Here is a 26,225-nt window from a genome sequence, read left to right as displayed (position 1 = left end):
TTAGAAAATATCCCAGTTTATTAGAGCATCTCCACTTCATAGAGTTTTACAAAACGATATATTTACAGGTAAAGAATGGTCTGACTAATCTTGATGGGAGTGTGCTCTTCTAGGGCAAGGACCTGGCTACACAGAAAAAAATAAAGATCAAATCAACACGTTCAGAAGTCACATTGTTGCATTTTCCTTACAAAAGTAAAAAGAGCAGAAGAGTCTGGTGTCTGTCAGCCTTGGAGCCGGCAGAGCCAACCCACGTTTGTCATTGCAGGGACAAGCTGCAGGAACACTCAGTCAAGCCCTTCAGCTCCTTTGCCAGCTTGTCCCTGGAGGCTCCCTTCAGCAAGGAAGAAGTCACTGTGTGGTGGTCCTGTCCAACACAGCTACCTGAGTGTGGGGCTGCCTGGTGAGAACAAGCAGCTGAAGCTGCCAGCGAACCCAGAGCTTCGTGGTAAGGCACACCGGTAAGGCCACTCTGCTCAACTCTCAAGGCAGAAGATGGCACCCAGGGAGTGCTGGCAGACCCCCTGCGTGGTTTCCCTCAAGGTGAGTGGCAGCACGTTTCAGCCTTGCTGCAGCCCTTGGATCCTCACAAGGCCTCGGACGCAGAGGAGGAGGGAAGCTGAGCCAGGCAAAGGACAGCAGGAAACCACGGCCTGGGACAGTGCCAGGGCTGGGATCCAAAGGGCTGAACCCCAGTGAGAAATTCTCCCCCCCACCCTCCATCACTGAAGACCAGACAAAGGGGTGCAGATGGCAGTTCAAAAACAAGCGAAGGAGATGGAATATATTCTGAAAGCTTGGTTTTGAACCTGTCACAGTAAAGTTTGCCTCTAAAAACACGGTTAAAAAAAAAATCTTTAATCCTTTTTTAAGTTAGTTTTGTATGGATTTCATTGGCTGTTCATGCAAGTTCTTCATGGGAGCCACACGAGCTTGCCCACAAAGGGAAATTTCTTATATCTAGGCATTGATTTTTAAACTGAGATTTGGGTTCAGGGTGGAAGTACTAAGGCCTAAACGACATCAGCTCTGGCTGCTCGGTACACACACACTTTAAATATGGACAGCAGTCCCAGGCTGGGCATCCCAGGCACTCGCAGCGAGGTAGAGGGAGGGTTGAAGTTCACAGTCGAGGCAGCTCTCTGCTCACCGCCACCACATGCAGGGAGGACAAGGCCCTGTGCCCGCTGGTTGCGGCTGGGTCAGTGTCCAGCCAGCGGTGTACAAGAGACGTTCATGTCCACAGAGGGCTGAGCGTGTCCTTAAAGGCCTGTGTGCTCTTTGATCCACCCTCGCAGCGCAGTGAGCCGGCTGTAGACGCCAGGCTTCTCCCTCTGTGCACAGCCATCGCCCCAGCTCACGACGCCAGCCAGGAACATCCGACTGTTGGCTTCCACGCTGACCAGTGGTCCTCCAGAGTCTCCCTGCACAAAATCAAACAGTACCATAAGCATCAGCTCGGTACAAAGTCTAGCAAAATATTAATGACAAAAACAATCACAAAGTAGTATGAAATAACCACTAACTCCAGGGTTCCCTTCAAAGGCCAAATAATTATTTTTGAGATTAAGTCGATACAATTTCCTGCTCACATCCATTCCAATTGAGCCATTCCCTGAATCAAGAACAAATTGTAGATTTGTAACAAATATCTAAGTGTGGCAATATGAGTCAAAATGCTAGAATAAAAACTGCCAAACAAATGGCCTGTCTTGCTAACTAAGGCTCTCAGTAACGGTGATAAAGCAGAGGACAGCTGCACTGCTCTCCTACCTGGGGAGCCATTTTTGAGACTAAGGCAATTTGCTGCTGACGAGCATTCCAAACTGGCTGTTGTCTGAACCAAGGAGGATCCACATAGCCGTGTAGTGTGTTAAGTGGGGAAACATGAGTCAACACGCCAGAATAAAAAGTGCTGAGCAAAGGGCCTGGCTTGCTACAACTCCTGCTACCAGCACTAAACCAGTGCTGTCACACCACTTGCCTACCTGGCACGCATCCACGCCTCCTGTCAGGATCCCCACGCACATCATGCGTGGCGTCAGCTGGCCGGACAGCAGCTGGTTGCAGATGGTCTGGTTGATCACCCGGATCTCTGCTTTCTGCAGGATGCTGGCTCCACTGCCTGCAAGGACAGAGGAGCAGTTCAAGCACGTGGTCGTTTTGAGCAGCAGTTCCCTCCCCTGTGCAGACATCAACCTGTGCGCTTCTCTTGGCCCCGGGCTCTGCTACAACCCGCTTTTTCCTAATACCATTTTCCCAGCAGAACGGCAACATTAACTGCGTGTACTCCCAGGAGAACCTCATCCGATTCCAGTCGCAAGGCAAACTGATCTGCTTAAGTTGGGATCTCCCATCTGCCCTTTTCCCTACAGTCACACGCAGCCTGAAATCCACTGTCAGTGCTCACCTCCTTCCACAGTTGCTCCCCATCCAGTCACCCACAGGTCCTTGCCCACTGGGAATTGGTGGGTGGCATCGGGCAGGCAGATGGGCTGGACGACAGAGGAGAAGGTGACAGGACTCTGCAGCTCCATCACAGCAATATCGTAGTCGTAGGTGTAGTCGTTGAAGAAGGGGTGAGAGATGATGCGCTTGATTTTCCTCGTTTGCACGTTGGCATCGTTGCGGTTGCCCTGGTCGGTCAGGCCCAGGTAGGCTGTCCACTGGCTGGGGGTGAGTAGAATCACAGAGTCATTAAGGTTGGAAAAGCCCTCCAAGATCATCTGGTCCAACCATCCCCCTACCACCAATGTCACCCACTAAACCCTGTCCCTAAGCACCACGTCCAACCTTTCCTTGAACACCCCCAGGGATGGTGACACCACCACCTCCCTGGGCACTGTCCACCTCCCAACACCTGACTGCTCTTTCTGAGAAGAAATGTCTCCTCATTTCCAACCTGAACCTCCCCTGGCACAACTTGAGGCCATTCCCTCCAGTCCTATCACCTGTGAGAAGAGGCTGACCACAGCTTCCTTTCAGGTAGCTGCAGAGAGCAATGAGGTCTGCCCTCAGCCTCCTCTTCTCCAGACCAAACACCCCCAGTTCCCTCAGCCGCTCCTCACACACTTGTGCTCCAGGCCCTTCACCAGCTTCGTAGCCCTGCTCTGGACACACTCCAGGCCCTCAATGTCCTTCTTGCAGTGAGGGGCCCAAAAGTGAACACAGCACTCGAGGTCCGGCCTCACCAGAACAGAGTACAGGGGGCCGATCACCTCCCTGATCCTGCTGGCTGCACTATTCCAGACACAAGCCAGGATGCCATTGGCCCTCCTGGCCCCACTGCTGGCTCATGTTCAGGTGAGCATCAACCAGCACCCCCAGATCCTTTTCCTCTGCACAGCTTTCCAGCCACTCTGCCCCCAGCCTGTAGCACTGCATGGGGCTGTTGTGACCGAAGTGCAGAACCTGGCACTGAGCCATGTTGAACCTCACCCCATTGGCCTCTGCCAATCAACCCAACCTGTCCGTGCAAAGAAGGCATTAAAGAACCTCAGCCTTTTCCTTATCCTCTGTAGTCATGTTCCCCACTCTGTCCAGTAAAGAATGAAGCCCTCCTCTTGCCATTAATGTATTTATAAAAACATTTTTTGTTATCCTTAAGCACAGTGGCCAGGCTGAGCTCGTGCTGGGCTTTGGCCTTCCTGATTTTTTCTCTGCATATGGTGGCAGCTGCCAGAGTCACAAGGCACGGGGCAGCGTGAGGCTCCGGCTCGCAGAGCTGGCGCGTACGTCCTAGCTCATGAACTGTACCCACCACCTTAAAAAGTTTCCTGGAGAAGTGCCTGTAAAAACTGTTGTTTCTTCTTGAGACAAGCAAATGGCTAAAAGTGGGAGTGCAGCTGTCTGGAGGCCCCGTCACCTTGAATCCCACCACGTGTCAATCACTGTAGTGACGGCAAGAGCACAGGGCACTGATCTGACATCTCAACAAACACTTGTGTACTTCAACTGTCTGCTTCCACTTCACTACAAGACTCTTCCCAAAATCCAGCTCTCTCTGAGGGTGCTAGATCAGGCAGTGGCCAAGGCCAAAATCTGTCACAGACAGCAGCTGCATTAAGTGTCCCCAGGCTCTGCAGCAAAGCAAAGTGGTTCCCGGCTCAGCGAGCCCGGCAGAAGCAGCCCTTTGGCTCCCACCTACCTGGTGTCCTGCAGTTGCAGGAAGCAGTGTGCTGCAGACACCAGCCAGGTCTCCGAGACGAGCGAGGCCCCGCAGACATGGCCCTGGCCCTTGACGTGGAGGCTGACCTGCCACGGCCACTCTCCCATGTCCGAGTTCTGCCCACCGACGATCCGTGACTTCCTATTAAAGGAGCGGGTCCCGCAGTCTGTGGTGAGGAAGGAGAGGGGGCACTTAAATACTCTGGTTTCTGTTCAGCACCTCCCCTCCTTTCTTCTGGGACACCTCCTGCAGCACAAGTGCCCCATTACCTACACCAGGGATGGCTGATGCTACCAGCTTAGGAGTGCAAACACCAAATTTGCTAAAACATTTACTGGTCAAGCCAGTAAATGTACAAATTATTGTCTGATATCTGTGTAAGCCCTCTCTAAATGCGTTGTACAACACAGACACTCAGCACAAAAGAGCTCAGCTATTTCCAGATCTGAACTGTTGTGTAGTAATGCCCAGGGGCTCTCTCCACCCCACTTTAGTGTTTTTCTGAGGGGTCCAGCCCAGAAACCCACGTTCCCCCTTTGCGTGGGTACTCACTGCAGTTGTCCTCATCAGAATTGTCCTCGCAGTCCCGCTCGCCATCACACTCTGGGTTCTGTTTGCTGACACAGAGTCCACTGCGGCACTTGTACATGTATTCCTTGCAGGTGACTGTTGTACCTCCTGCAGGCAGGCCAAAGCGAGAAGGATTAGTCCCAGTTCTGGGGAAATTGTGCTGTTCAGGAGCCCTTCACCACTTCCACCCTCCCCAGGACATTGCCACCAGATGCAGGAATGCCCTCCAGGATACCAGCCATGAGCACATCCATAAGAGGCTGCATTTCAAGGGAGGTCCCCTGCAGACCCATCCTCACCTTTGCTACAGCTGCCCTCATCACTCCCATCTCCACAGTCGTCCTTGCCGTCGCACTTCTGCGTGTTGGGGACGCATTTCCCGTTGTTGCACTTGAAGCTGCTGTTTCCACAGTCTGGGGAAAGAACAGCTCCTGAGAACAGCCGGGCACTAACACCTCACCAGGGAGGTGCAGGGCACAAAACCGACATGGCTGCATCCACCTCTCTCTCCCGTAGGACAGGTGAAGCCTCTGCAGCTACAACACAGACACCCCTCGCCTGTGCCCCCAGCCTTTTCTTCTCTAAATTGCACACCACCAATTTATGCAATCCTTCCTTTCCCAAAACGTTACATTTCCTACACTTTTACTCATCCTCAAGCTCTCACCTGGGGCTCCTGTGTTGTCTCAAGGAAAGCTGCCCCGCAGTGTTCCAGGTGAGGCCCCCCCGTGCCATTTTGGGTTCCAGCACAGCACTTTGCTTCCTCTGCACCACGTGCCCCCATCGCCCCCCTTCACCTTGCTCAAGCCCTCAGCCCTCTGCCCACAGGGAGGTTACTTACTGCACTGCAGCTCGTCGCTGTCGTCGCCGCAGTCATTCACGTTGTCACAGATCCAGAACTTGGGCTTGCACCAGCCGTTCTGGCACCTGAACTGCTGCTCGGTACAGACTGCAAAGGGACAGAGAGAAATCAGGGGAGGGCCTGCAAAGGCACCCGTGGGTCACCAGCTACACATCTGTCATTGCACCACTGTAACATCACAGGGAAATCTGTGACCCCAGTGGGTCTGCAAGCACACGGGAACATGTGCACCTGCGGACACAACTACCTGGAGAGCGGAAATGTCTTAAGCTAATGGTAAAGCTGAAGCTCACATTACACCAGCCTAACAGCAGCAGGACAGGCAGAGGCAGCACTGCAATGAAAGCTGTTGCTATAACAGCGGGAGAGCACTCGAGATACCAAGATCACCAGGGTGAGAGAGCAATCCAGATAACCACATCACTGGGGTGGGAGAGCAATCGAGATACCCAGATCAGCAGGATGGCCCCTCACCACCCAAGGCAGTGAGAGGGCAGCCAGGCCAGCAGCACACTCCCTCAGAAAACAGCCCCAGACCTGGGACCAAGAACCCAAAGCAGGGGAGGCTCTCCTCTCTAATTAACTTCAGACCCTGGACAATCACATTTTCTATGGGATTGCTCTGTGAATCCAAGAGGAAAAACTGTTGCACAAAGAAACAACACCCATGTAGTATCACACGGGTTTTCCACACGTACTCTGCAGCTCCTGCCCAGTTCCATAACACAACGCATCCACCCAGCTCAGACAGCCTCAGCCAAATCCTCAAGAGCCAGGAGGATTAAATGGAAAAACACATTCTCAGCTGGGAGGGACTGGAAAGCAGGGGAGATCCCACTGGGAAAGGACTAGATTGGCATGAACCCAGGTCTCCTATATTGGAAAGGATTCCAAATTGATCCCCACATCAATGGCCTCTCACTCTGGTGTGCAGGGTGAGCGAGGCAGGCAGGCAGCTCACCTGCAGGGCTCAGCACTACTGCATGTTAGCCAGAACAAGCCCAGCACCACCCCTAGCCCCAGTAAAAAGCCAAAAAAGAGGACAGACTTACCACAGGACCTCTCATCACTGCCATCTACGCAGTCCAGCCACCCGTCGCAGCGCATGCTTTTCTCAATGCAGCGGCCCGTGTTGCAGGCAAACTTGCCAGGGCAGGCTGAGAGGAAGGAAAGGGGTAAAAGACGTGAGCCCTCCAGTCTGTGGCGCTTCCCCGAAGCACACAACAATCCTAGCGCTCTGGGTGGCCTGCTTACAGCATCCACCATTAAAAACAGCTTTTCCTCAGAACAGAGGAATACAAGGAGGTTTGCAGGAAAATAAGATGTGCTCCTACTGCCCCTAAAAGTGTGCTTCATGACTTACAGGGCAGCAGAGGAGAAGTTATTTAGTCTGCAGCAGACATCTGGCAAATTATTTTCCCTCTGCAGCCTCAAGATTTCAACTTACGGTCACTGGAGTCGTAGGACAGGTACTCAGCAGAGAAGCCAGTGTCTGTGTACGACAGGTCTGAGTGGAACCGGACCTCGATTTTGTTGGTGGTACTGGCCACCACAAACTGGGAACGCTCCCCACAGTACCTGAAGGGAGACAACACAAAGAGCAGTGCAGTGCTACAGATCAGCACTGTGCAGCCCTTCCTCCATCCCTGCATTCCCCGTCGCCACAAAGGGTCACTCCTCACACCCAGCTAAGGCAGCAGGAAGCAGAGTGCAGGTCCAACTCCAGCACGAGGTGCAGGACCTTGAGGGCCGCACACAGGAGCTGAATTTTGCTGCAGCTGGCAGAAGGCTGGGGCCTTGAAAACAGCCAGGCACAAGTTCATCTAGATCCGTGATGGCATGCTGATTGCTCTCTCCCTGATCTCAGGCCCATCAGGTCTCTGGGTGTGTGCAGCCTCCAAAGGCTCCGGATCCCACCCCATGGCAGGCTGGTAGGATTACCCCGTTACACAGATACCGCTGCGGGAACTAGCAGGGCCACAGCCACAGATTCTGACTTTGAAACCCTCTCTCCTCAAGGAAGGGCCAGCTCTCTGACCAAGAATGTTGTGAAACAACCCTGCTCACCCCCCTTATGCAGTACCAAGCTGTATTTTCAGTCCAGCTTCCATTAGGCCGTGTAAGAGTTAACAGTAAATGTAACAGTAAGTGCCTCACAGAATGCAACGCAGTCACCCTAATAATGGAGAAATACTCATTCAAGCAAAATCAGGCCAGATGTTTCTGCATGGATCTGCCTTTCTGCATGTGATGCCTAGGATGTGATACTCCACAGCCTGCCTTTGAGGTTTTTTTTTTCAGCTGCAGCATGCAACAAACCCATTTGTCTGATCCCCAGACTGGGCACGGAGCTATGAGAGCAGGTCAGACCCAAGTACTCTCCTGCCTCATCATATTCCAAAGAGCTGCAACACTTTGGCTCCCCTGGCAAGTCTAGGGAATGCACAAGGTGCCATATAACTAAACGCAGCCCCTCCACTTTAAGGACCAAAGCCACAGGTCAGACAGACAGCCTGACCCCTACCTCGTGTTGTTGATCTGGACGTAGTCCTTGGGGCAGGAGCTGACTGGGATCCCCGGCTCCAGCACAAAGAACATGTTGAAACGCACCTTCACGTTCTTTTTAGAGGGAACCTGCAGATGGAAGCAGAGGCACGCTGTTTTTCTGAAGCACAGAAAATGGGAATAAGTTTCATGGGATAAAGGTTGTGTTTGAGGGGAGGGGCAGAAAATAACCAAAAGTCAAGAGAAGAAGAATTCCCTTCCCAAAAAGCCATCACTGCCCCCCTTGTCATTCAGACAGCCACTTGGCTTGCTGACCCCAGGATCCCAGATGAAAGAAGCACACAACAGAGGCTGAAGCCAGGCCTTTGTCAATAGTGCCTGCTCTCCCAGAGCAAAAGGTTGCCCTACCACCAGTTTTTCCAGCAAGCAACTTGTCTGCCCTGAAGCCCAAATCCACAAGTGCTTTGTGTAAAGTTACAGCGACTGGGGGCTACGGTGAGTGTCACACCAGCCTCCCTCCAGCCGTGTCAGACTAAGCCTCTAGGCAGCATCTGGTGTGAGCTCATTTGCACTGTGCCCTGCATACGCAGGTTTATTTGACAGACTAATTAAGGCTAAGAGGGGACTGTGTTACCTCGATGTTCCAGACGCAGTCCAAGGCTGGGGGGTAGTGTGCCGGGTAATAGGGAGTAGTGAAGGTGCCGCTCTCTCCTTTTAGGGTCCCACCGCAGACTGGAAGATGAGCAGGAAGATGAAAACAGGTTAGAGATTCAAAGAGACGTGGCTTTCCCAAGGCTTAGCTGGCTATTGCCTGAGGCAGGAAAGGAGGCAGATGTATCAGCCTCTAACAAGGTTAAGTTGATCTCTAGAGAAAGCAGCTCCTGCTCCAAGACTTGGAGAGAACCCAGGAGATCAATTAGGTGCTTCCTGCATACATCCATCTGCATGTCTAATCCAACATAATTCTTATTTTGCCCCCCTCACAGGACATCATTACAGCAGCCAAGAGTACTGTGGGCAAGGCAGGCTCAAAGAGCCAAGATGAGACCTGCTTCCACGCCTCCCAGCCCCGGAAACATCCCTGGCAAGCTGACTGCAGCCACAGCTGCATCTCCTTCTTCAGCTGCCCCTGGCAGAGAGATGCTGAGGGAAACTGGGCCAAGGCCTACACCCACCTTTCATCTTTGGGAGCTGGAAGAACTCAGCCTTAAAGCCAGGGAATCTCCCCTCCTTGTTGGTAATCAACGTGACGAGCATAACATTCTGGGAGGACAGGAAGGTCAGGTTGTAGGAAGGGGCATAATTCCCACACAGCCTAGGAAGGAAGGAACGAAATCTATTAGACAGCTGCAGAGAGAGCCTCCGGTGGCACCAACCACCAAGGAGCAGGGACAGGAGCCCCGCTCCCAGCTGCACTTCAGTGCAGCTCACCATCACCCTGCCACCTCACGCCAGTGCCATACAGAAACTTAACGGGGAGCTAACACAAACTACCCTCTTCCCCATCTCCCCACCCCACGGAGGAGCGCCAAACCCTGCGGATGCTCTGCTCACCTCACCAAAGCGTGGGGCTCCACGGGGCTCAGAGAGTTGTACACCTTGATGTAGTCACCGTCATCTGTGCACTGCTCCAGTTCCAGCGTCCTGAAGGTCAGGCTGATGATGGAATTGGCGTCCGCCCTCAGCGTCCAGTAGCAGCGCGCGTTGTTGGGGTACGGGCTGTTGGGGAACCCCGGTGTGGTGAAACTGGTGATCTCCCCTTCCTTGGCGTGGAGGGCAAAAAGGCAGCTATCTGCCCAGGAAAACAGGGAAGAGTTAGCAGGACAAATGAGGAGGTGTAGGGTTCAAGGAAGAGGACAGCAGACACATTAAGGTTTTGATTTGCCTTTCCCCAAGAAGCAGAGCGTGGCACTCATTATTCCTCGCCTGCCCGCAGGGCGTCCCTGGGGAGATGCCTCCTTTAGGGAGCACCCTTGTTATCTCCCTCCGTCCAAAGGGGGAGGACAGACTGGGCCGCCCACCACTGCTGGATAACAGCAAGTCTGGCCAACCCCAAAGCAGCTCCAAGCAACACATGGAGATCTGCCCCACAGGCAGAACACCTCCCTTCAGGCTCTTCCTCCACCCCAGAAGGGAAATCACCACCCTGGAGACCCCTGGGGATGCAGAGAGGCCATTAGGAGACTGAAGAAGAACTGTACTTACTGTCCCGAGAAGACTGAGCTATGCTGGGGTCAGCAGCTGCAGGAGGAAACAGAGGTGGTGTCATCCTTTGAGCTGTAGGAAGTCCCTGTGTGCAAAGCTGCAGAGGTCTCTGGGGTCTGCACTGACGTGGCTTTGCTTATGGGGTGCCTCCTGGCAATCTGACCAGGGGAGAGCTGCTCCTTCCCCTGCCTCCACGAGCAGAGCCCCAGTGCGTGCCCTAGGAAGCTGAGTGACTGAACTGATCCTCCGCAGGAGGGAGGATTAATCCCTGGCCCTCTCCAGAGGGGCTTAGAGGAGAAGGCAGTGTTCAACTGAACGGGAGCGGTCCGCACAGATTCCTCCATCTTCGTGGACCACCAAAGCAGTGCTGTGAAAGCTGGGTCCTTACGCTCACCCTTCAAGCTGCCCCTGCAGCCAAAGGCACCCAAAGGAAGGGTGCAGCTGGCAGCAAAACCCCCCCAGTGACACGCCAGGTGCCAAGAGCCCCCCTTCCTCCCCAGTCCCACGCAGAGGCCCAGGAGTCACTGAGAGCACTCACGGAAAGCGACAATCGACTCCACCTTCAGCATGGGGTTTCGCAGCCGTGGGTTCAGCTTCTGGATCAGGCTCTGCTTGTCTGCCATGGCCCTGTCAAGATCCTTCTCGCGGTACTTGGGGACGAGGAACTCTGACCAGTAGTAGGCAATGACGCTGCCTTCGCTGCAGAGGAGGGCGATTATGGGATGAGAGCAAGGCCAGACACAGGAGGGCAGGTTTATCAGAAGAGAGGGCCAGGTAACTTGGTAAGCCCTTTTTGGAGGATGGCCATGGGGAAGGGAGAGTCTCAATAACAAGCTGAGCAAACTGCAGCCCAGCAGAGGCCTCCACCAGCCCGTGGAATCCCTTCCCAAGCTGCCAGACACCTGCCACCATGGCTCACAGGGCTGTACTGCACCACACCTCGACTTCCTCAAGACCTCTCCTTGCGAGAAACAGACTGGCAGAAAATACCATCCCAGCACAAGGCTTTTGAGGGTGCTTTTCACTGCCCACCCTTTAAAATGTCACTTGGGATGGCTGCTGCTCCTCAGTAGCCACCTCTGTCCCGAGCAGCCCAGCAAGAGGGTCTGTGGCTATATGACACCCCAGAATTGTCCCCCTACACTCCCACCCTGAGGCAGCATCTCCTGACACCCACCTGAAGGCAGTTACTACTGTCTCCTTGTGGTACGGGCCAATATCTGGATGGCTCCTGTAGATCTCCTCCACCTAAAAGGAGTTTAAAGAGGAATGGTCAGCACGGCTAGAAGTGAGGAGGGTGGAAGGCTAAAGACAGACAGAGGAAATTCAGAGCACGTACCCAGCATCCCTGGGGTGCAGGAACCTGCAGAGGCCAAAAAGCGGAAGAAGGAGAGCTGAAAGAAGGAGAAGGGAGAAGTGTCCTGACTCCTGAAGCCAGCTCTGGCCTCAGCCCCCAGCCCCAAGGCCTGCTCAGCTGCAGAGCTGCATTTCTTCTCTGACCCTGGCCACCAGACCTGGCTCACCCTTCGGTCCTGGGGTTTGCCCAGGCAGCCCCATAGGCACGCTGAGCCGCAGGGGCAGGGAGGCACAGCGGCACCGGGGCGGAGCTGTGACACCAAGATCCAGGTGAAAGGCACGCTCCCCACGTGCAGCTCAGCAAGTCCAACAACTTGTGCCAAGCAGGGAGAGTTAGGAGGAGCGAGACAGCTCCGAGCAGTCTTACATGTAGCAACCCCGTGGCCACAGGGCAAGAGAAAAAAAGCAGGTGGAGGGATCCGAGAGAACTCTTACCGTGCTCTTCACCTTCATGGCCAGTATGGTGAACTCTGGTGAGCTGGAGTTCTCGTAGGCGTCAATGAACTCCCAGTTCAGAACCCGCAGGTGGCCGTTGAAAACCTTCTGGACGGGCGCGTTCCTGTCTGGAAGGCGACATTTCACACAGAAAGGCAGTCAGAAGAAGTAGAAATGGGCTGCCTGCTTTCTGGAAGCTCTGGCTGTCACTGCAGCAAGGCGACTTGCTAAGGTCCCATGTGAGCAACACACGGTAACGAAGCTCCCCCGAGCCCAGAGCAGCAGGGATATATATGCTCCCTGGACATGCCCCCACCCAACCCCCTGGAGTTAGCTGAACCTCACACTCACATTTGAAGTGCCAAACCAGGAGGCCGGTGATGAGGGAGATGAGCAGAAAAGCAACGATCATGATGGCAACGACCACACGTCGCTTTGGGCCACGCTTCTCCATCTTCTTGGAGTTCATGGCCGGGAGGAACTCCACCCCTTCCTCCACGTTGTTCATGTCCTAGGAGGGACAGGGAGAGCAGGACAATGGAGAGGCCATTCCCAAAGCCTGGTCTGCAGATGTCCAGCCCCAGAGCAGTCTGGCACACGAGGACGGAGCAGAGCCACCCATCAGCCGCAGCCTCAGAGCATCACCAAGAGCACAACACGCCTCGGTGCCAGCAGCTCCGCAGCCACCCATGGCAGGACAAGCCCCGAAGGCTTCTGCTCGCAGACACGCAGTGCTAGCACGTGCCTCTTCCTCACTCACCAGAGGAAGTAGGTGCTTCCTTTTGGGCACAATCCAAGGTGATCAATTCGAGCGAACTCCAGGGCGAGTCCCTGCACACCCCATGACCACGGCAGGTCACAGTCCCACAACCTCCAAGATCTCTGCCTCCCGGCAGATGAAACTGCAGACACGGGTCCAACCCTCCGAAATGCCTGCTATGTGGCGGGCGTGTCACCCCCACCCCGACGGACACAGCATGCTATAAATACATTCCTGTAAACGAAGAGAACGAGCTACTTCCTCCCCATACATCCACACAGCTCTGTGCATCTGCTGGGCCAACGCTCCTACAGCTCTGCCTGGATTTCCCACTCGGAGCGAACTCCTGGTAAAGGCAATCAAACAAAAAGCCGACCACAGAACGAATCCCCACAGCCAGGCTCTCAGGACAAAATGTGCTGGAAAATGAAGAGCAGGTCTCCGAGGCAGCCACACAGGAACGAGGGATGCCACCTGCAGCACACAGCTGTAACCACCCCGTGCCGGGCTGGCTCTCCAGGAGGAAGGTCTCCGTCACAGCCCAGAGCCCTGCAGCAGCTCTGCATGCACAGGATGAAACCACTGGACAGGGAGGAACACCAGCAAGCCCTCGGCGCCCAGGAGTTTCCCTTTCTTGCACCTTTTGGCCCTGATTTACCTTCTTCCATCCTTGCCCTGCCAATGTACCTGTGCCAGCCAGAGAGGGAATCAGAGCAGCGTGCTTCATCCTCAGAAAGGGGCAAGGTGGGAGGGACAACTCGCTTCCCACCACAGCTCTGTCCTGATGAGACAAGCTCACCTCGCGTGTCCACTCAGCCCGTACAAGAAGGAGGAGGGATTACTTCACCCTCTTCTTGCGAAATCTGGAGGGCGTAGCTGGGAGAGCCGAGCCACACGCCAGGAATTTGGAAATGTCCTCCAGAAAGAGGTTTCAGTCCCTCCTTCCCTGCCCCGTAACACAGAGAGGGCTCTTGCACATGATGCAGGCCCAGCTGTTTCCAGAGGAAGCCCAGAGCTCGTTTGGTGCAGGGAAATTCAGGGCCCTGGACCTGCTGCCTGGGCAGGAGCGTCCCTCTGGCCGCTGTGAGCTGCCCAAAGCAGGGCAAGAGGGCAGCTCGCCGTCCCTGCCACTGCCCCGCCATCCCGAGCCTTAAGGAGGTCTGGAAGCTCGCTGGCTGCGTGGCCAGGCAGGGACACAGGGCTCTGGATGACAGCAAGGCCACAACACAAAGAGCCCACTGGCACACGTTTGCCACTTCCAAACGCACTCCTGTGCTTTGCAAGGGGGAAATGTCGTCCCCGCAAACATGAGGCCGGGTCGGACGCTGCCTGTCCTCTCTCAGAGCTCAGAAACATCACCAACTGCACAAAGACAAATGTCACAGACTCCCAGAAGCGCAAAGAGCCCACGGCACGTTGGCAGAGACCTGTGAGCCCACGGCACCCTCACGATGAGCGATGCTCTCTGCTAGGTGCGCTCTCCCAGCAGGACAGCCCACTGCATCACCCCCCCACTCCTTCAGCCCTTTCCTTACCCAACCTCTGTCCTCTCCTGCCACATTGCTTTTTCTTCCAGGCTCCTCCCAGCCTCTCCTCCTGACGTGTTGGCCTGAGGCCCTTCGCAAACCAGCGGGGACAGGGCAGGGGAAGCACCTTACCCTCCGCTCCTGTTAGGCTGCGTACACGTAACCCTCTGCAAGCACTGACTAGAAGGCCATCGAGATGAGAGCAGCCTGCCCGTTTTCACGCCACTTGCTCTCCAAACAACCGGCTTTAACCTTGAAGGGCTCTCTGCTACAGCACGGGGAAGGAAGCCTCCATCCGTGTTATTTATTGCCGCGCAAAAAGAAACAGGCGCAAACCACAGCACCTCGGAGGCGCCCGACTGCTTTCTGTCACCACCACCCAGCCACCACCAGAGGAAAGAGAAGGCTCTGCAAAGCCACAAGGACAGTGCCACGGGGGTGCTGTCGCCCGCTTGCCTTCCACGATCACGCCGGAAAACTTGAAAATACAAACCAAGGAAACTCGTAACAGGAGGCACACAAATGGAACCTAAATACACGCGTAAGCCTCCAATCAAGACACTCCTCAGTCAGAATCAGCGTTGCCTCGAGTGTGACACACCATCCAATGTGCTGCTGCTAGCAGAAGAAAAGTATTTAACTCACTTCTAGCACCTGCAGGAGCCTGTGGCAAGAGAACAACCTCCAGGGCTTCAATGATGTTCAACAGCAGCAGCTTTCCCGGGGTGAGCAGGAAGAGCTGCCTGCCCCAGCTCAGAGGGGAATGCCGTGTCTGTATGGGTAACAACTTCTGGGCACAGGCTGCTAAATTTCAGCCTAATAAAGCACTCCCCTGGCAGGCTGAATTTGGCCAGATGGCATTTCTTCTCTGAGAGAGGGATCCTGCACTTGCATAATATCCAAGGGTTGCAGCAGTGGTAAAATGACACGAAGAAATCACGCCTCCTGCAGCAGCTGGGAGAGCAAAGAACCCCCTATCCAAAGCCTGGCCACCCTGAGGAAGCTGATCCAGACGGCGTATTGCCATCTGTGCAGCAGTGCTCACAGGTGACAGCGAGCACAGAGAGCCAGTGTCCTCCTCCCCAAGCGCTGACCATCCGGCCAGCATCGCTCAGTGGATGCGATGAGCTCCAGCTCCAGTCCCTGCGAGGAGGAGGAACACGGCCACGACTCTGGCCGAGGGTTCAGCCCCCTGCATGATTCCCCAGGGCTCAGTGTCATCAGGCCAGGTGGGGGGACCACGCTGGCAGAGAAGTCTGGGGCTCGGCTGCAAGCAGGCGGTACTGCTGGACGAGGTCAGGCTGCGAAACACTCGGCTCCGTGGCCGGAGCGTTTTAACACCCTCTGAGCTCCCAGCTGTATCTTTGCAGAGACAGCACTTAGGAACAACCAGAGTGATTAAATCAGAAAGAAAACACGGTTTCCTTCCCCCTCTACACATAAGCACACACACCGCTCCTGCGGCTGCAGCAAAACCAAAGCAAGTTAGGCAAAAGATCTTGCAAATAAATCTGTCTTTAGACAACGTCTCTGCTTATCTTAGAAACAAGGATGAAAGGTATTAAAGCTGAGAGCTTGCAGCGTGTCATTGCCATGCTGCTGAGACAGCAGTGATATCCACAGCACCAAGGGGAACTAAAGGAGCGTGGGGACTCTTGGCAGATTAGTTCTGTTATTATTATTTATTATCATTATTATTACTCCTGTATAAGGTGCAGTCACTGATATTTTTACTGGCTAGATGTAACTCAGTGATTAGAGTCAGTCTGAGAATGGATTCCGACAGGTTCCTGTCCCTGCTTTCGGATTTGAGCACCTGGCCTCATCCTCTCGCCCACACTCACACCTCAAGACCACCACTACGGCCGCAGCCTCCTCTGACATTCGTGTCAGGCTGCTTTTTTTGCGTGCAGCAGGCTGGGTAAGCCGCAGCGATCCCTGCGGGGAACCTCATCAATACGAAGGATCTGAAGCATCTCCCAAGCACTACGGGAATGCTGGATCGGATCGTGGCAGGAAGATTTCAGACGAGGCCCCGTCCTGACCTCTGAGTAATCGTCCCTGCCCCGCTCAGCACAACAAGCACCCGTCTGACCTTAGGACCAGACGTGTCTGTGTCCAAACAGCACAGCTCAGCCTCTGCCCCTCACACGCACTGTGCCACACATCCCCTTCACTGCTGCCGCTCCTGCCCATCAGGGCCAAATAGCTCGTGCTGCTCACCACTCCTCTCAGCTAGGCAGAAACCAGACAGAATAAAAAGCAAAAAGAGCCAAATCGAGAGGCACCCAGACTTTTTATCCCCTTTAGCTCACAGTTGCTGGACGTTTCCCTGGCACACACTGAGCATTCCCTTCATCAGGACGCATCTGAAATCAGCGAGGATGTGAACGCACGTCCTGCTCTCACCTTGTCCATGGCTCCCCAAGAAGCAGTCTCAAATTGACTCAAGGTCTGACTCCTCTCACCCGTCTCAATGAAACTGCTTTATAAACATTAATAGAAAACCTTTCCTGCTGTTCTCTCCACGTTAGTCACAGGTCCAGTTACTTCCTCTTGCTCCTCCTCTCTCTGTCCTCAACGTCACCGCTCCCTGCAGTAGGAACAGAGGTTTCTGGCTGGAGCATCAGCAGGGCTGGTGCGGTGCCCTGGGAGGGAAGTCTCATGCCAGTTAGGTGGAGGAGTCAGAAAGAAATCCCCACTGGGATGAGGAGCCAGGACACATCACCACCGGACTCCCCGGCAGCACCAAACTCCCTCTGCACAACCCAAAGCCACTGGATGACAAAAGGGAGCTGCTTCTGTATCAGGATGTGCTTGGGTTTCTCAAAAAAATCCTTTGGGGTGGTAACGAGTCAGGAATTAAGTGCTTGACTATCCAAGCCTCTTCCTGAGCTGGAAGAGCAAGCGACAGTCCATGGTGACCAAGGGAACAGCAGCTGAGCCTTCGCCTAGTGCTCCAAGCCCCAGGCTGGAGCTGTGGTGTGGGGAACTGCCATGTCTCACAGCACCTCCAACATGTCCCTCCCGTCTCTGCAAAGCCTTGATTTTCCAGCAAACAAATCACGGGTTGAGAATCCTATGTTCCACATCTGGTCTTAGTGGGTGCTCCGCTTCTTGCACACCCTGGCTTCCCCCCAGAGTAGAAATTCCCTGAGGAAGCCTGGGAAAGGAGCGTGCACGGAGGGGTTCACGTCGTGCCTGGAGGTCTCCTGCATGCAGCTCCTCGGTGATGAGAGCTCCAGGAGAAGTCCTGTGTGTCAGCAAAGCTCTCCACTCCTCCGTAACCCAGCCACACGATGTATTTTTAGACAGCAACTGCAATCCGCCCGACTGGACAAACCAGAAGCTGCAGAAGTGACTAATTCTGTCAGCAGGAAATCCAGCAGGCACACGGGGAGGGTGGGAAGTGCCACAGCATACTCCGGACTGGAGATGTTTTACTGGAAAGCAGAGATCTTCCCGCAGTGGGGAATCCCAGAAAGGCCAGCTCTCTCCCCAGCAAGAGGTTTTGGGGAGGTTTACAGAGTGTGGGCCCATTTGGGATCAGCATCTCGCACACAGGCTGATTTTCAGGCCACAGATCTGCACAGATCACGGGGGGGAAAAGCCAAGGCAGCGTCCCCAAGCTCTGCTCGCAGCCCTCTCTCCACAGCCTGGCCCCTTCCCTCTGCTCCAGCTTTGCACAGGACAAAGACTTTGCCAAAGACTGACACAAGTGTCCATGGCCAAGGAAAGGAACCTGGGAGAGGTCTCTGATGAAGCAGAGTCATCAGGCCGTGTGGCTTGACTCTCGGGTAATTACACCCTTCAGATCCCAGGCTGTGATCCGAGAGGCAATTCCCACCTCCCCCTTTCCAGCCACACCTGCCTCGGGAGGTGTTCAATAAAATCTGAAACAAACATCACATGAGCAGCGTGGTACTGGAATCGAGAGGAATGAAACCCCTCGACTCGCCAACCAGCAAGCTGGGCTCAGAGCTTGGGACCCCACAGCCCTCGGGATCGAGGGGGTGGGCTCATGGATCTCCCATCCGTGCACATGACCAGGTCCAGCTGCTTTGCTGCATCAAAGTTCCCTCTTTTGGAGTGGGCACAAGTCCCTCATGTGTCTATTTGAGCAGACTGTGGACACCATCACTTCTCACTGCAGATCTGGAAGCATATTTTATTCTCTTAAGCCTGAGGTTTGATGGGGGTGCCGAAAGGGAAGCTGTGGCTCAAGCGGTGCATTAGCACCGAGTGCATTCCTTGAGCCTAGCCGAGGCAGAGAAATGGACGTTTCAGAAGGGCAGTTCGGATCTTAGGGACCCTCCAGGGGTTTACACCATGTGAGGCCAACCTGTTGCTGTGCTGGAACAGCACAGAGTTGTTTTTTTCAAAGCCCCAGGTTTCCCAGATCACACTGAAAGCCAAAACCAGCTTTATGGTGTTGGCGTAAGAGGAAACAGCTAGCTTCCAGTTGAAAACCACCACCAAACCAACAACAACACAAGCACACACACAACCAAAACCTCCAGGCCGCTGACACGCAGCGTGCACAGCGGGCAACTCACTTCACCCCGTAGCTCAGGTACAGCTCCGCTGCTCTCCAGACCAATACCTGCACCAACTCTTGCTGAAAGCCCTGGTACTGCTCCAGAAAGAGAGCCGATAAGAATAATCTTCTCTCAAATTCTTGATAAGAAATACATGGAAACAGCAAACAGAAGAGCTGTGCTTCTTTAAGGCACATTCACGCTGTGTTGCCCCAGTATCAGCAGTAAAACGCTTTCGAAACTTTGCCAGTGTTTTATTTTTCTTCAGCAGTTCCTTATTAAGGGCAATTGCACTGTAAAATGATGGCATCCGAACTGCCGAGGGAATAGGGAGCAGGAAATAAGGGACAGAGTCGTGCAGACACTGTCCACCTTCCAGGCACTGACGGCAAGTGCAATAGTGAAAGGCACAAGTCACACACCTATCCCACGCACGGATTTCCAGCTCAAGTCTCTATAGCGTTCAATTGTCTTGTGACCATCCTGAGTCACACGAGAAACTCAATTCCTGTAGGTTAATTACAGAAGAAACTAAGTTAATGTTTGCACAGGACAGCACAGGCTTGGCTTGCTGCCCCGCACCGGGCTTATCAACGCAGCTGTGTCATGCAACGCAGCAGCTCACAGAAGTGACCCCATTTATTTGTGTTTCTGTTACAGCAGTGATTTTTTTTTCATGTAAGACTTTGCAATTCCAGGGGAGAAGTGGGAATGGAAGCTGCCTTATAGGCCTGATACATATAGCTCTGAGCCTTGAAATTCTTCCCTGTAAGATGCTTATTTTCAAAGACCAGAAGAGAAGCACACCACAGACGTAAATAGCTTATTTAAAACACTCTTAAATCTTCCATGGTGTGGAGAGCACTGTCTGAACAACAATACTCTCAAGGAGGCTCACAAAAACAGCTGCACTCCAGACCTCGATGAAACATCCCAAGCTTATCATTACATTTCACCCACGCTCTTTACTGACTCGTACAGTTTTGACGTGGCTCTGGGCCAAGACATTTGAATGCTTGGGGTCAACAGCAGGGGAAACACCAGAGCCTCCTCCAGGCAAAGCCTTCTCCTAGCAGGTCCGTCCCTGCTAGCCCTTGGGAGCTGCTCTCTCCTCTGCCCCAGTACATTGCCCAGATATCGCAGCACACCTGTGTGTAAGGCTGGCCACGGTGGCCTTTGGATGGAAACAGCAAATTCTCCCCTGGGCAAGGCGAGAACCTTTGGTCTGATACGTTCCCCAGTCAGGCCCTCAATAACGCTCTCCCTCTTCCCTCAACAGTTTTACAAAGTGATCTTTTGTTTACAGAGCAAAGGTCTGGCGTACTCTCGATCAGCCCCAGCCTCTCTCTCTTGTCGTGCCTTCCTTATCCCTGTTTGCCTTTGGCAAGAAGAGCAGCAAAACTGGCCCGAGCGGCAGCTCACCCACCGGCAAAAAAGCTCTGCACCTTTCCGAGGGTGAGTGGCAGCTTCCCCTCGCGCTGCCCCGAGAGCCACAGGAGGAAGCACGGCCGCTGAAAAACACTCAGGTTTGCTCTGCTGTAGTATCTGTAAGCCCAGCAACAGCAGGGCCCCCAGGGGCGTTCAAAAGCACTCGTCTTGCAGGGGGAGACCTCTCCCAGAGCAGATCAGCTCCTGATGTACTCAGAAGCAGGGGAGGGGACGCGGTGCGTCCCTGCTCCTGGCAGCTCAGCCCTGGCACAAATGGGGTGGCTCCGGTGCCTGGCCCTGCCGTGAGGACGTACCAAAGCCACGACTGTCCCGTGCCATTAGGACACCGTCAGGGGGCTCCTCGGCCGTCAGATACCAAACACCTTATTGCAGGAGAACAACCCGCTCTCGGCACAGCGGTGTTGGGGGACAAGGACTTGAGGCAGAGTGGTGGCAGCGTGAGCGACTCCTTGATCGCGCTCCTGGCAGCCACCACGTCCCCGATGCACGCAGACCACGGGGCTCGAGGCTGGGAAAACTGTTTTTCTTGCTGTAGGCCAGCTTTCTCATCAGTGCTAATGCAACCCGCTGCCTTGCCGCCGTCAGATAACAACCGCTAAACCCTGAACTCAGGGACCTACACCAAACAGCCTGCAGGTGAGCTGGAAAACGCTACGGTCATGGTTTAATTTAAAAGTCCAGTTTTCAAATGACTTTGTGGCACTGAACAAGCACTGCACACACAACCCCAGAACGGCGTGATGTGGCGTGCTGTCCTGGCCCGACCCTCAGCCAGGCGGATCTCCTCAAGAAGCAAAGACTGTGGTGAAAAGTTGCTCCCTTTCAAAGCCCGGAGATAATACACTGGTTAATTAGCAAAGCCCCAAAGCCCTGGGTTAACGCGAGGCGTGCTGGTGACTCGAACTGGTTTAGTTGGGGCTGTTGCTAAACAACCCGGCTTCACTCAGGGCAAACAGCTTGCCTCCCTGCAGCTCACCTGCCTCCGTCGCACCACGGCGTACTTTATGAAAAGACCCGAGGAGGAACGGCGTGGTTACAGAACCATAAAATACCCGCGTTGGAAGGGACCCTCAGGGAGTGGAGCCCGACGCCTGGGTCCCCAGGGGACCCCCCCCCCCAGAACCACACCGTGTGTCTGAGAGTGGTGTCTGAGCGCTCCTTGAGCTCTGTAGGGCTCAGGGCTGTGCCCATCCCAGCTCCCGACCACCCCTCGGCGGGGGACCTTTCCCCGATACCCACCCCGACCGCCCCTGCCCCAGCTCTGCGCCGTGCCCCCGTGCCCCGAGCCGACCCCAGACCCGAGCACGCCTTTTCCCCTTGACGCTGACGGGATTTCGCACCGCCACAGCCCTTGCGGCTGGCAGCAGCTCCCGGCTCCCACGGCCGGGGGGCAGCGCCCCGCTCCCCTCACCCCACCCCCCCCGAGGGCTCCCCGCTGGCCCCCTTGCCCCGATCCCCGCGGCACCCACCTCGGGCCGGGCGCTGTACTTCATGCTGCCGCCGGGCTCCATGGCGAGCGGGGGCCGCCTCAGGCCGCCATGGCGCGGCGCTCCCCGCGCTGCCGGGACCGGCCCCGGCCCCGGCTCCTCCTCTCGGCGCCGCCCGGCAGGTACCGGCAGCAGGAAGGGGCCTCCCGGTGCCCGGCCGAGGGGTGCAGCCGCCGGCCGCCGCTGGTCACCGGGCTGCCCGGGGGAGAACGGTCGCGGCCCTCCCCTGTGCCCCGCCAGGCTCGGCATGGCCGTCGGGCAGGGGGATCCCTTCACAGCAGCACAGCTCCTGCCGGGGTGACAGCGGCTGTCCTGCCTCGAAACCTCCCCGCAGAGACAACCCACACCGCCCCCCCACACGGTTTTCCCCCAGGGACGAGCCCACCCTTTGCAAATACTCACATTGGGTACGCTCGAGGGCTGCCAAAGCCAAATGTTTCCTTAATGGCAGCCTGAAGGCTGCTCTCTGCCAGGCTGCGGCACCTGAGGAAGGAGCCGCCTCCGACCAGCGCAGACCAGATGCAAAACGACAAGCAAGGCAGCAATAACGGCACGTGTGTCAAAATCGTGCGTGTCCACAGATCTGCAGTCTCCTGGGGACTGGATGGTCTGGTATTAAAGGCTGCTCCCAGACAGGAAAGGGCAAACACCTGGGCTTTCAGAATGCTCTAATGTAGGTTTGAGAGAGGGCTTTCAACACCAGAATTTGCATTCCTGACACGGTCTTACTCCATCATTTTGCTCTTCTCAGAAAGGTGACCGCCACACACTAATTTCTAGGCTTTCTACATTCAACAGTAAGTCAAGACTAAAGACAGCTGAACCAATACCATCTTTCTTGGATTTTTTTTCGATCCTTCGTCTGTGTTACACGTGATAGTCTGTACCAACATACCAAGTCTGACCTGGCCATCCTTTACACCAATTTCAGCCCTGAAACTGATTTTTTCCACATCTGAACATTCACGTGTCCCAGAACTGTTTTAGGCCTAAGGTCTGCTGATTGCCTCAGGGAGGTGTCTGCTGGGTTACCTTTGTTTGCCCTTGCTCTAAAATGTCTCCTGCAGAGTGCAAGTTTCCTGTCCCGTTTGTAGGTGTCTCCGTGGGGAAAAAGAGATCACATCAGGTCTATGATCCTGCTGTTTTCTCTTCGGGTGAAAAAACTACCTTCTGTGCTCTTACAGAAATATTTCTGCCACTGCTTCCCAGCCCCCTCATCAGCCACCAGAATCCCCTCTGCTTGCTGAGCACAGCACAGCGGGAAGTGTCTCCGGATTTAAGGTATTCCCCTTCAAAAGGTGGCTTTGTTAGTCAGCCTGCTGAAACTACCTGCCTGGCTGATGTCAGGGCTGCTCTCAGCTCCCTCGCTGGTGCCCAGCCCAGCGCTCCAGTTTTACAGCCACTCCCTCCCTGGCTGACTGCAGGTGCCCCAGTCTGATTTAACACCCCAGTGGAACAGCACATTTCAGGTACAAAGTAGCTACGGCGAGCTGAACCACTGCTCTTTGTTTCTGCAAATTTCTCTTCCTCTCCTGCATATCAATTCATCTCCTCCAGGCAGGTGCCAAGCAAACACTGTGTTTTGGGATGTGGCTAATGAGGGCTAGACGTAGACTCACTCTTTGAGGCCTAAGGTGTCTTGCAAAGATCCACAAGTCTTGGTTTCACACGGAGCTGTGAACGCTCTGTGCTTCCTGTTATTCAAGCCACTGACATTTTACAAACTAATTCATTAGCCCAGATGGGTCTTTGAACAAGGGGATGTAATCACTGCTGGGAAAACAAGAAAGCAATACATGTGCTAAATATAAAATATTACATAGCTGGGAGGCAGTCAGTTCAGAGCCCTAAATGATAGGATTCCCATTTCTTTGCTGCTGAAGCACAGTGATTTATTTAGTGGAATTGTTGTAGTACTGGCTAAGTGGCCACGGTAGATGATGGCCCCCTCCTTCTGACCACTATAAAGACCCAAAACATCAAAGCAGCCATTCTCAATAAGCAGTCTGCCACGTGCTTTTGCAGCAGTAGACACTTCCATGTGTCTCTCTAGTCTGACTGAGCCCAGCAAGTCAGTGTCTCCACTATTAAGAAAGACATAATTGAAGCAGAAAGATCAAGCAACTTACTCACTTGGAATGGCAGTAGTCAGCAACAAAGCCTCAATTTCTGCCCACTTATATCAATTCATTCAATAAAAGCTGTCACCTCTTCCACCTCACCTTCTCTCTTTGTATCAGTATGGCCACAACAGCAGCGTGAGAGCAGAAAGTCAAGGTTTAACACACCTTTAGGAAGAAGGAGATTACTTACTTTAGGTACAACGAAAACTCGTAGAACCAAGTCTGCCTTTGTTTTAAGTGTACACAAGTTGCAAGAGCTAAACCACGACGAGCTCAACCCCCAGGAGAGTCCTAAAGGAGACCCGGATTGGCTTCTGGGATTGGCAGCCAACACTGCCTGAACTGGCAGAATACTTCCACATCAGCTCCCAGCCCTGGAAATGCCATGCAGGGAAAAGAGGGGAAAACATAGCTGCTTACACGAGGAGCGAAGGAGGCTGCCTGCAGGGGAAACGTCGTCTGGTGGAGGCAGTTCCCAGAAATTCTAGCTCCACCAAGGAGCACCGTCCATCCACATGGCCACACCAGTGAAGGGCTGGATTCGGTCAGTGACAAAGGGTTTTCCTCACTGCAGTGTCTCAAGGATTCTGTTCTCAGTGTGACTCCTAAATTCAAATTTCACCGACAGTGCCCTCCCACCCAGATTCCTGACAGACAAGCCTGAAACCACCCCACACAGGTCTGCAGCAAAAAACTTTCAATCCGGTTTGGCAACTTGGACAGCGATACAAAAGATTGGGAGAGAGATAAAACTCACAGGGTGTCCTGTTACTTTGCATTCCAATGAGTAAATAAAGGGCTGATTCAGTGGGAGGAGAGGAAAACGTCATCCAGAAGCACCGTGGTTTTCAGCTGAACCGGCAGCCCCCAGAGAGCAAAGGAGTGTGACCTGGTGGTGAACACCGGGTACCACTCAGCTGATGATCACAGGCAGAGCTCTTCCTGCTTTCAGGCCTGAAGCAAGCTGTCTTGGTGTGATTCAGCCTCTCCTGTAATGCAAGGAGAATAATTACTGACCTTGGAGAATGGGACCTGTAAAAGAGCAGCAAGTTGCCTTCAATTGGCCACTCGATACTATGAAGGCAGAGCTGAGCTGTGGTGCTACTTTTCAGAAAGCTTTTCAAGGATTACTGTTTAATTTGGATGGGAACTTAACCTTCGATCTCAAATGCTTCTTTCAGGAGCTCTGGAGTGGGAGTCCTGCTTCCAGAACTTAAGTCTGGCAGGGATCACAAGTAGCTTTGCCCCTTACATCAGTAATACCAGCCACTTCCACCTGCTTTAGTGCTTAGCCAGATCAGTGCTCATTACAGAGCCTTCCTGAGATCATGAAAGCTGGCCAGAACACAGGGCACTAATGACCAGCTCTATCCTGTGGAAGGTATGGGCGTGAGCAGTGAGCCAAGGATGTGATAGCATGAAACCAGCCTGCAATGAGAAAGTCCACCCTCAGCTCTCCAGCATGCCCCAGACAGCTGAGACACACTTTCAAAATTAAGTGGGATAATTTCTTGTGTCTCTGTGGAACCAGCCCACCTGACACTTGTGGGATGGGGAATACAAAGGGCTAGGAAGTACGTCATGGGATGTAAGCTTGCTGCCAGGACTCTACAGTTTGCTGGGTCTTTCTTGAGCGCTTCCATGGCTCATGAAAAGGAGAACCTCTTTAGTGAGCTCTGAATCAGCAACAGCAGAGTTTGCCAACCAAACTGTAAGTGCAATAGAGTGGACAAGCTTGACTGCCAGGTTTATGGCACCGTGTGTTTTGAAACCCGGCTGCACACTCAGGCACGCCCAAGATTCAAAGTCAGTTAAGGTTCTGTCTGCCTGACAAGCTACAAATGCATAAGGGCTGAGAGAAATGCAGACAATGCATTGGAATTGCCTACATCTCTTCAGCCTGTTACAGAGAAGTAGATCTAACTTGAGCCCGCACGCTATGCTTCCTCGTTTTCAACAGAAAATAAAAGTTCAGACTTCGTGTAGGTGTAACCTCAGCTGTTTACAACCAGGAAGAAAAAAAAAAAAAAAGGACGCAGGTTTGAGTTTTCACTTATTCCTCTTATTTCTCTCACTTTGCTGGTGAGGGATATGGTATATACTGGGTTAAATAGGTTTTGATAGTTTGTTTTTACCCCAAGTTTGTACGGTCCAGCTTCTGTTGCCTTTCAGTCAACGCCTGGTGTACTTCCAGTTATCCCTCTAGTGGGGTATGGCGAGACTGCATGTGCTGTCAACCTG

The 26,225-nt window shown here is 53.9% G+C and overlaps 1 protein-coding gene across 8 annotated transcripts; it reads right to left on the bottom strand.

Annotated features, from left to right (window-relative positions):
- ST14 (ST14 transmembrane serine protease matriptase) lies at window positions 1-24,874 on the bottom strand. 8 transcript variants are annotated; one of them, XM_035345941.1, is made up of 20 exons: window positions 23,191-23,340; window positions 22,894-22,959; window positions 12,453-12,612; window positions 12,102-12,229; window positions 11,488-11,558; window positions 10,849-11,009; window positions 10,311-10,346; window positions 9,660-9,897; window positions 9,281-9,420; window positions 8,740-8,837; window positions 8,125-8,234; window positions 7,048-7,178; window positions 6,653-6,757; window positions 5,580-5,687; window positions 5,038-5,151; window positions 4,721-4,846; window positions 4,148-4,334; window positions 2,411-2,670; window positions 1,989-2,125; window positions 1-1,424 (listed from the first exon to the last, which is right to left on the bottom strand). In XM_035345941.1, exons 1-20 carry the CDS (start codon window positions 23,323-23,325, stop codon window positions 1,263-1,265), a joined length of 2,673 nt encoding a protein of 890 aa, XP_035201832.1. In that variant the 5' UTR covers window positions 23,326-23,340; the 3' UTR covers window positions 1-1,262. The 8 variants fall into 8 exon arrangements, with proteins under 8 accessions (XP_035201832.1, XP_035201833.1, XP_035201834.1 ...); XM_035345942.1 differs by having other exon boundaries at window positions 4,721-4,843; XM_035345943.1 differs by lacking the exon at window positions 23,191-23,340 and adding an exon at window positions 23,044-23,094.
- Between the last annotated feature and the right edge of the window lie 1,351 nt (window positions 24,875-26,225).

This window comes from Oxyura jamaicensis, chromosome 24 (genome assembly GCF_011077185.1).
Source record: "Oxyura jamaicensis isolate SHBP4307 breed ruddy duck chromosome 24, BPBGC_Ojam_1.0, whole genome shotgun sequence".
In the NCBI taxonomy this organism is placed as follows: Eukaryota; Metazoa; Chordata; class Aves; order Anseriformes; family Anatidae; genus Oxyura; species Oxyura jamaicensis.
Note: the sequence above shows the minus strand (reverse complement) of the source record. Positions and strands in the feature narration are given on the sequence as shown.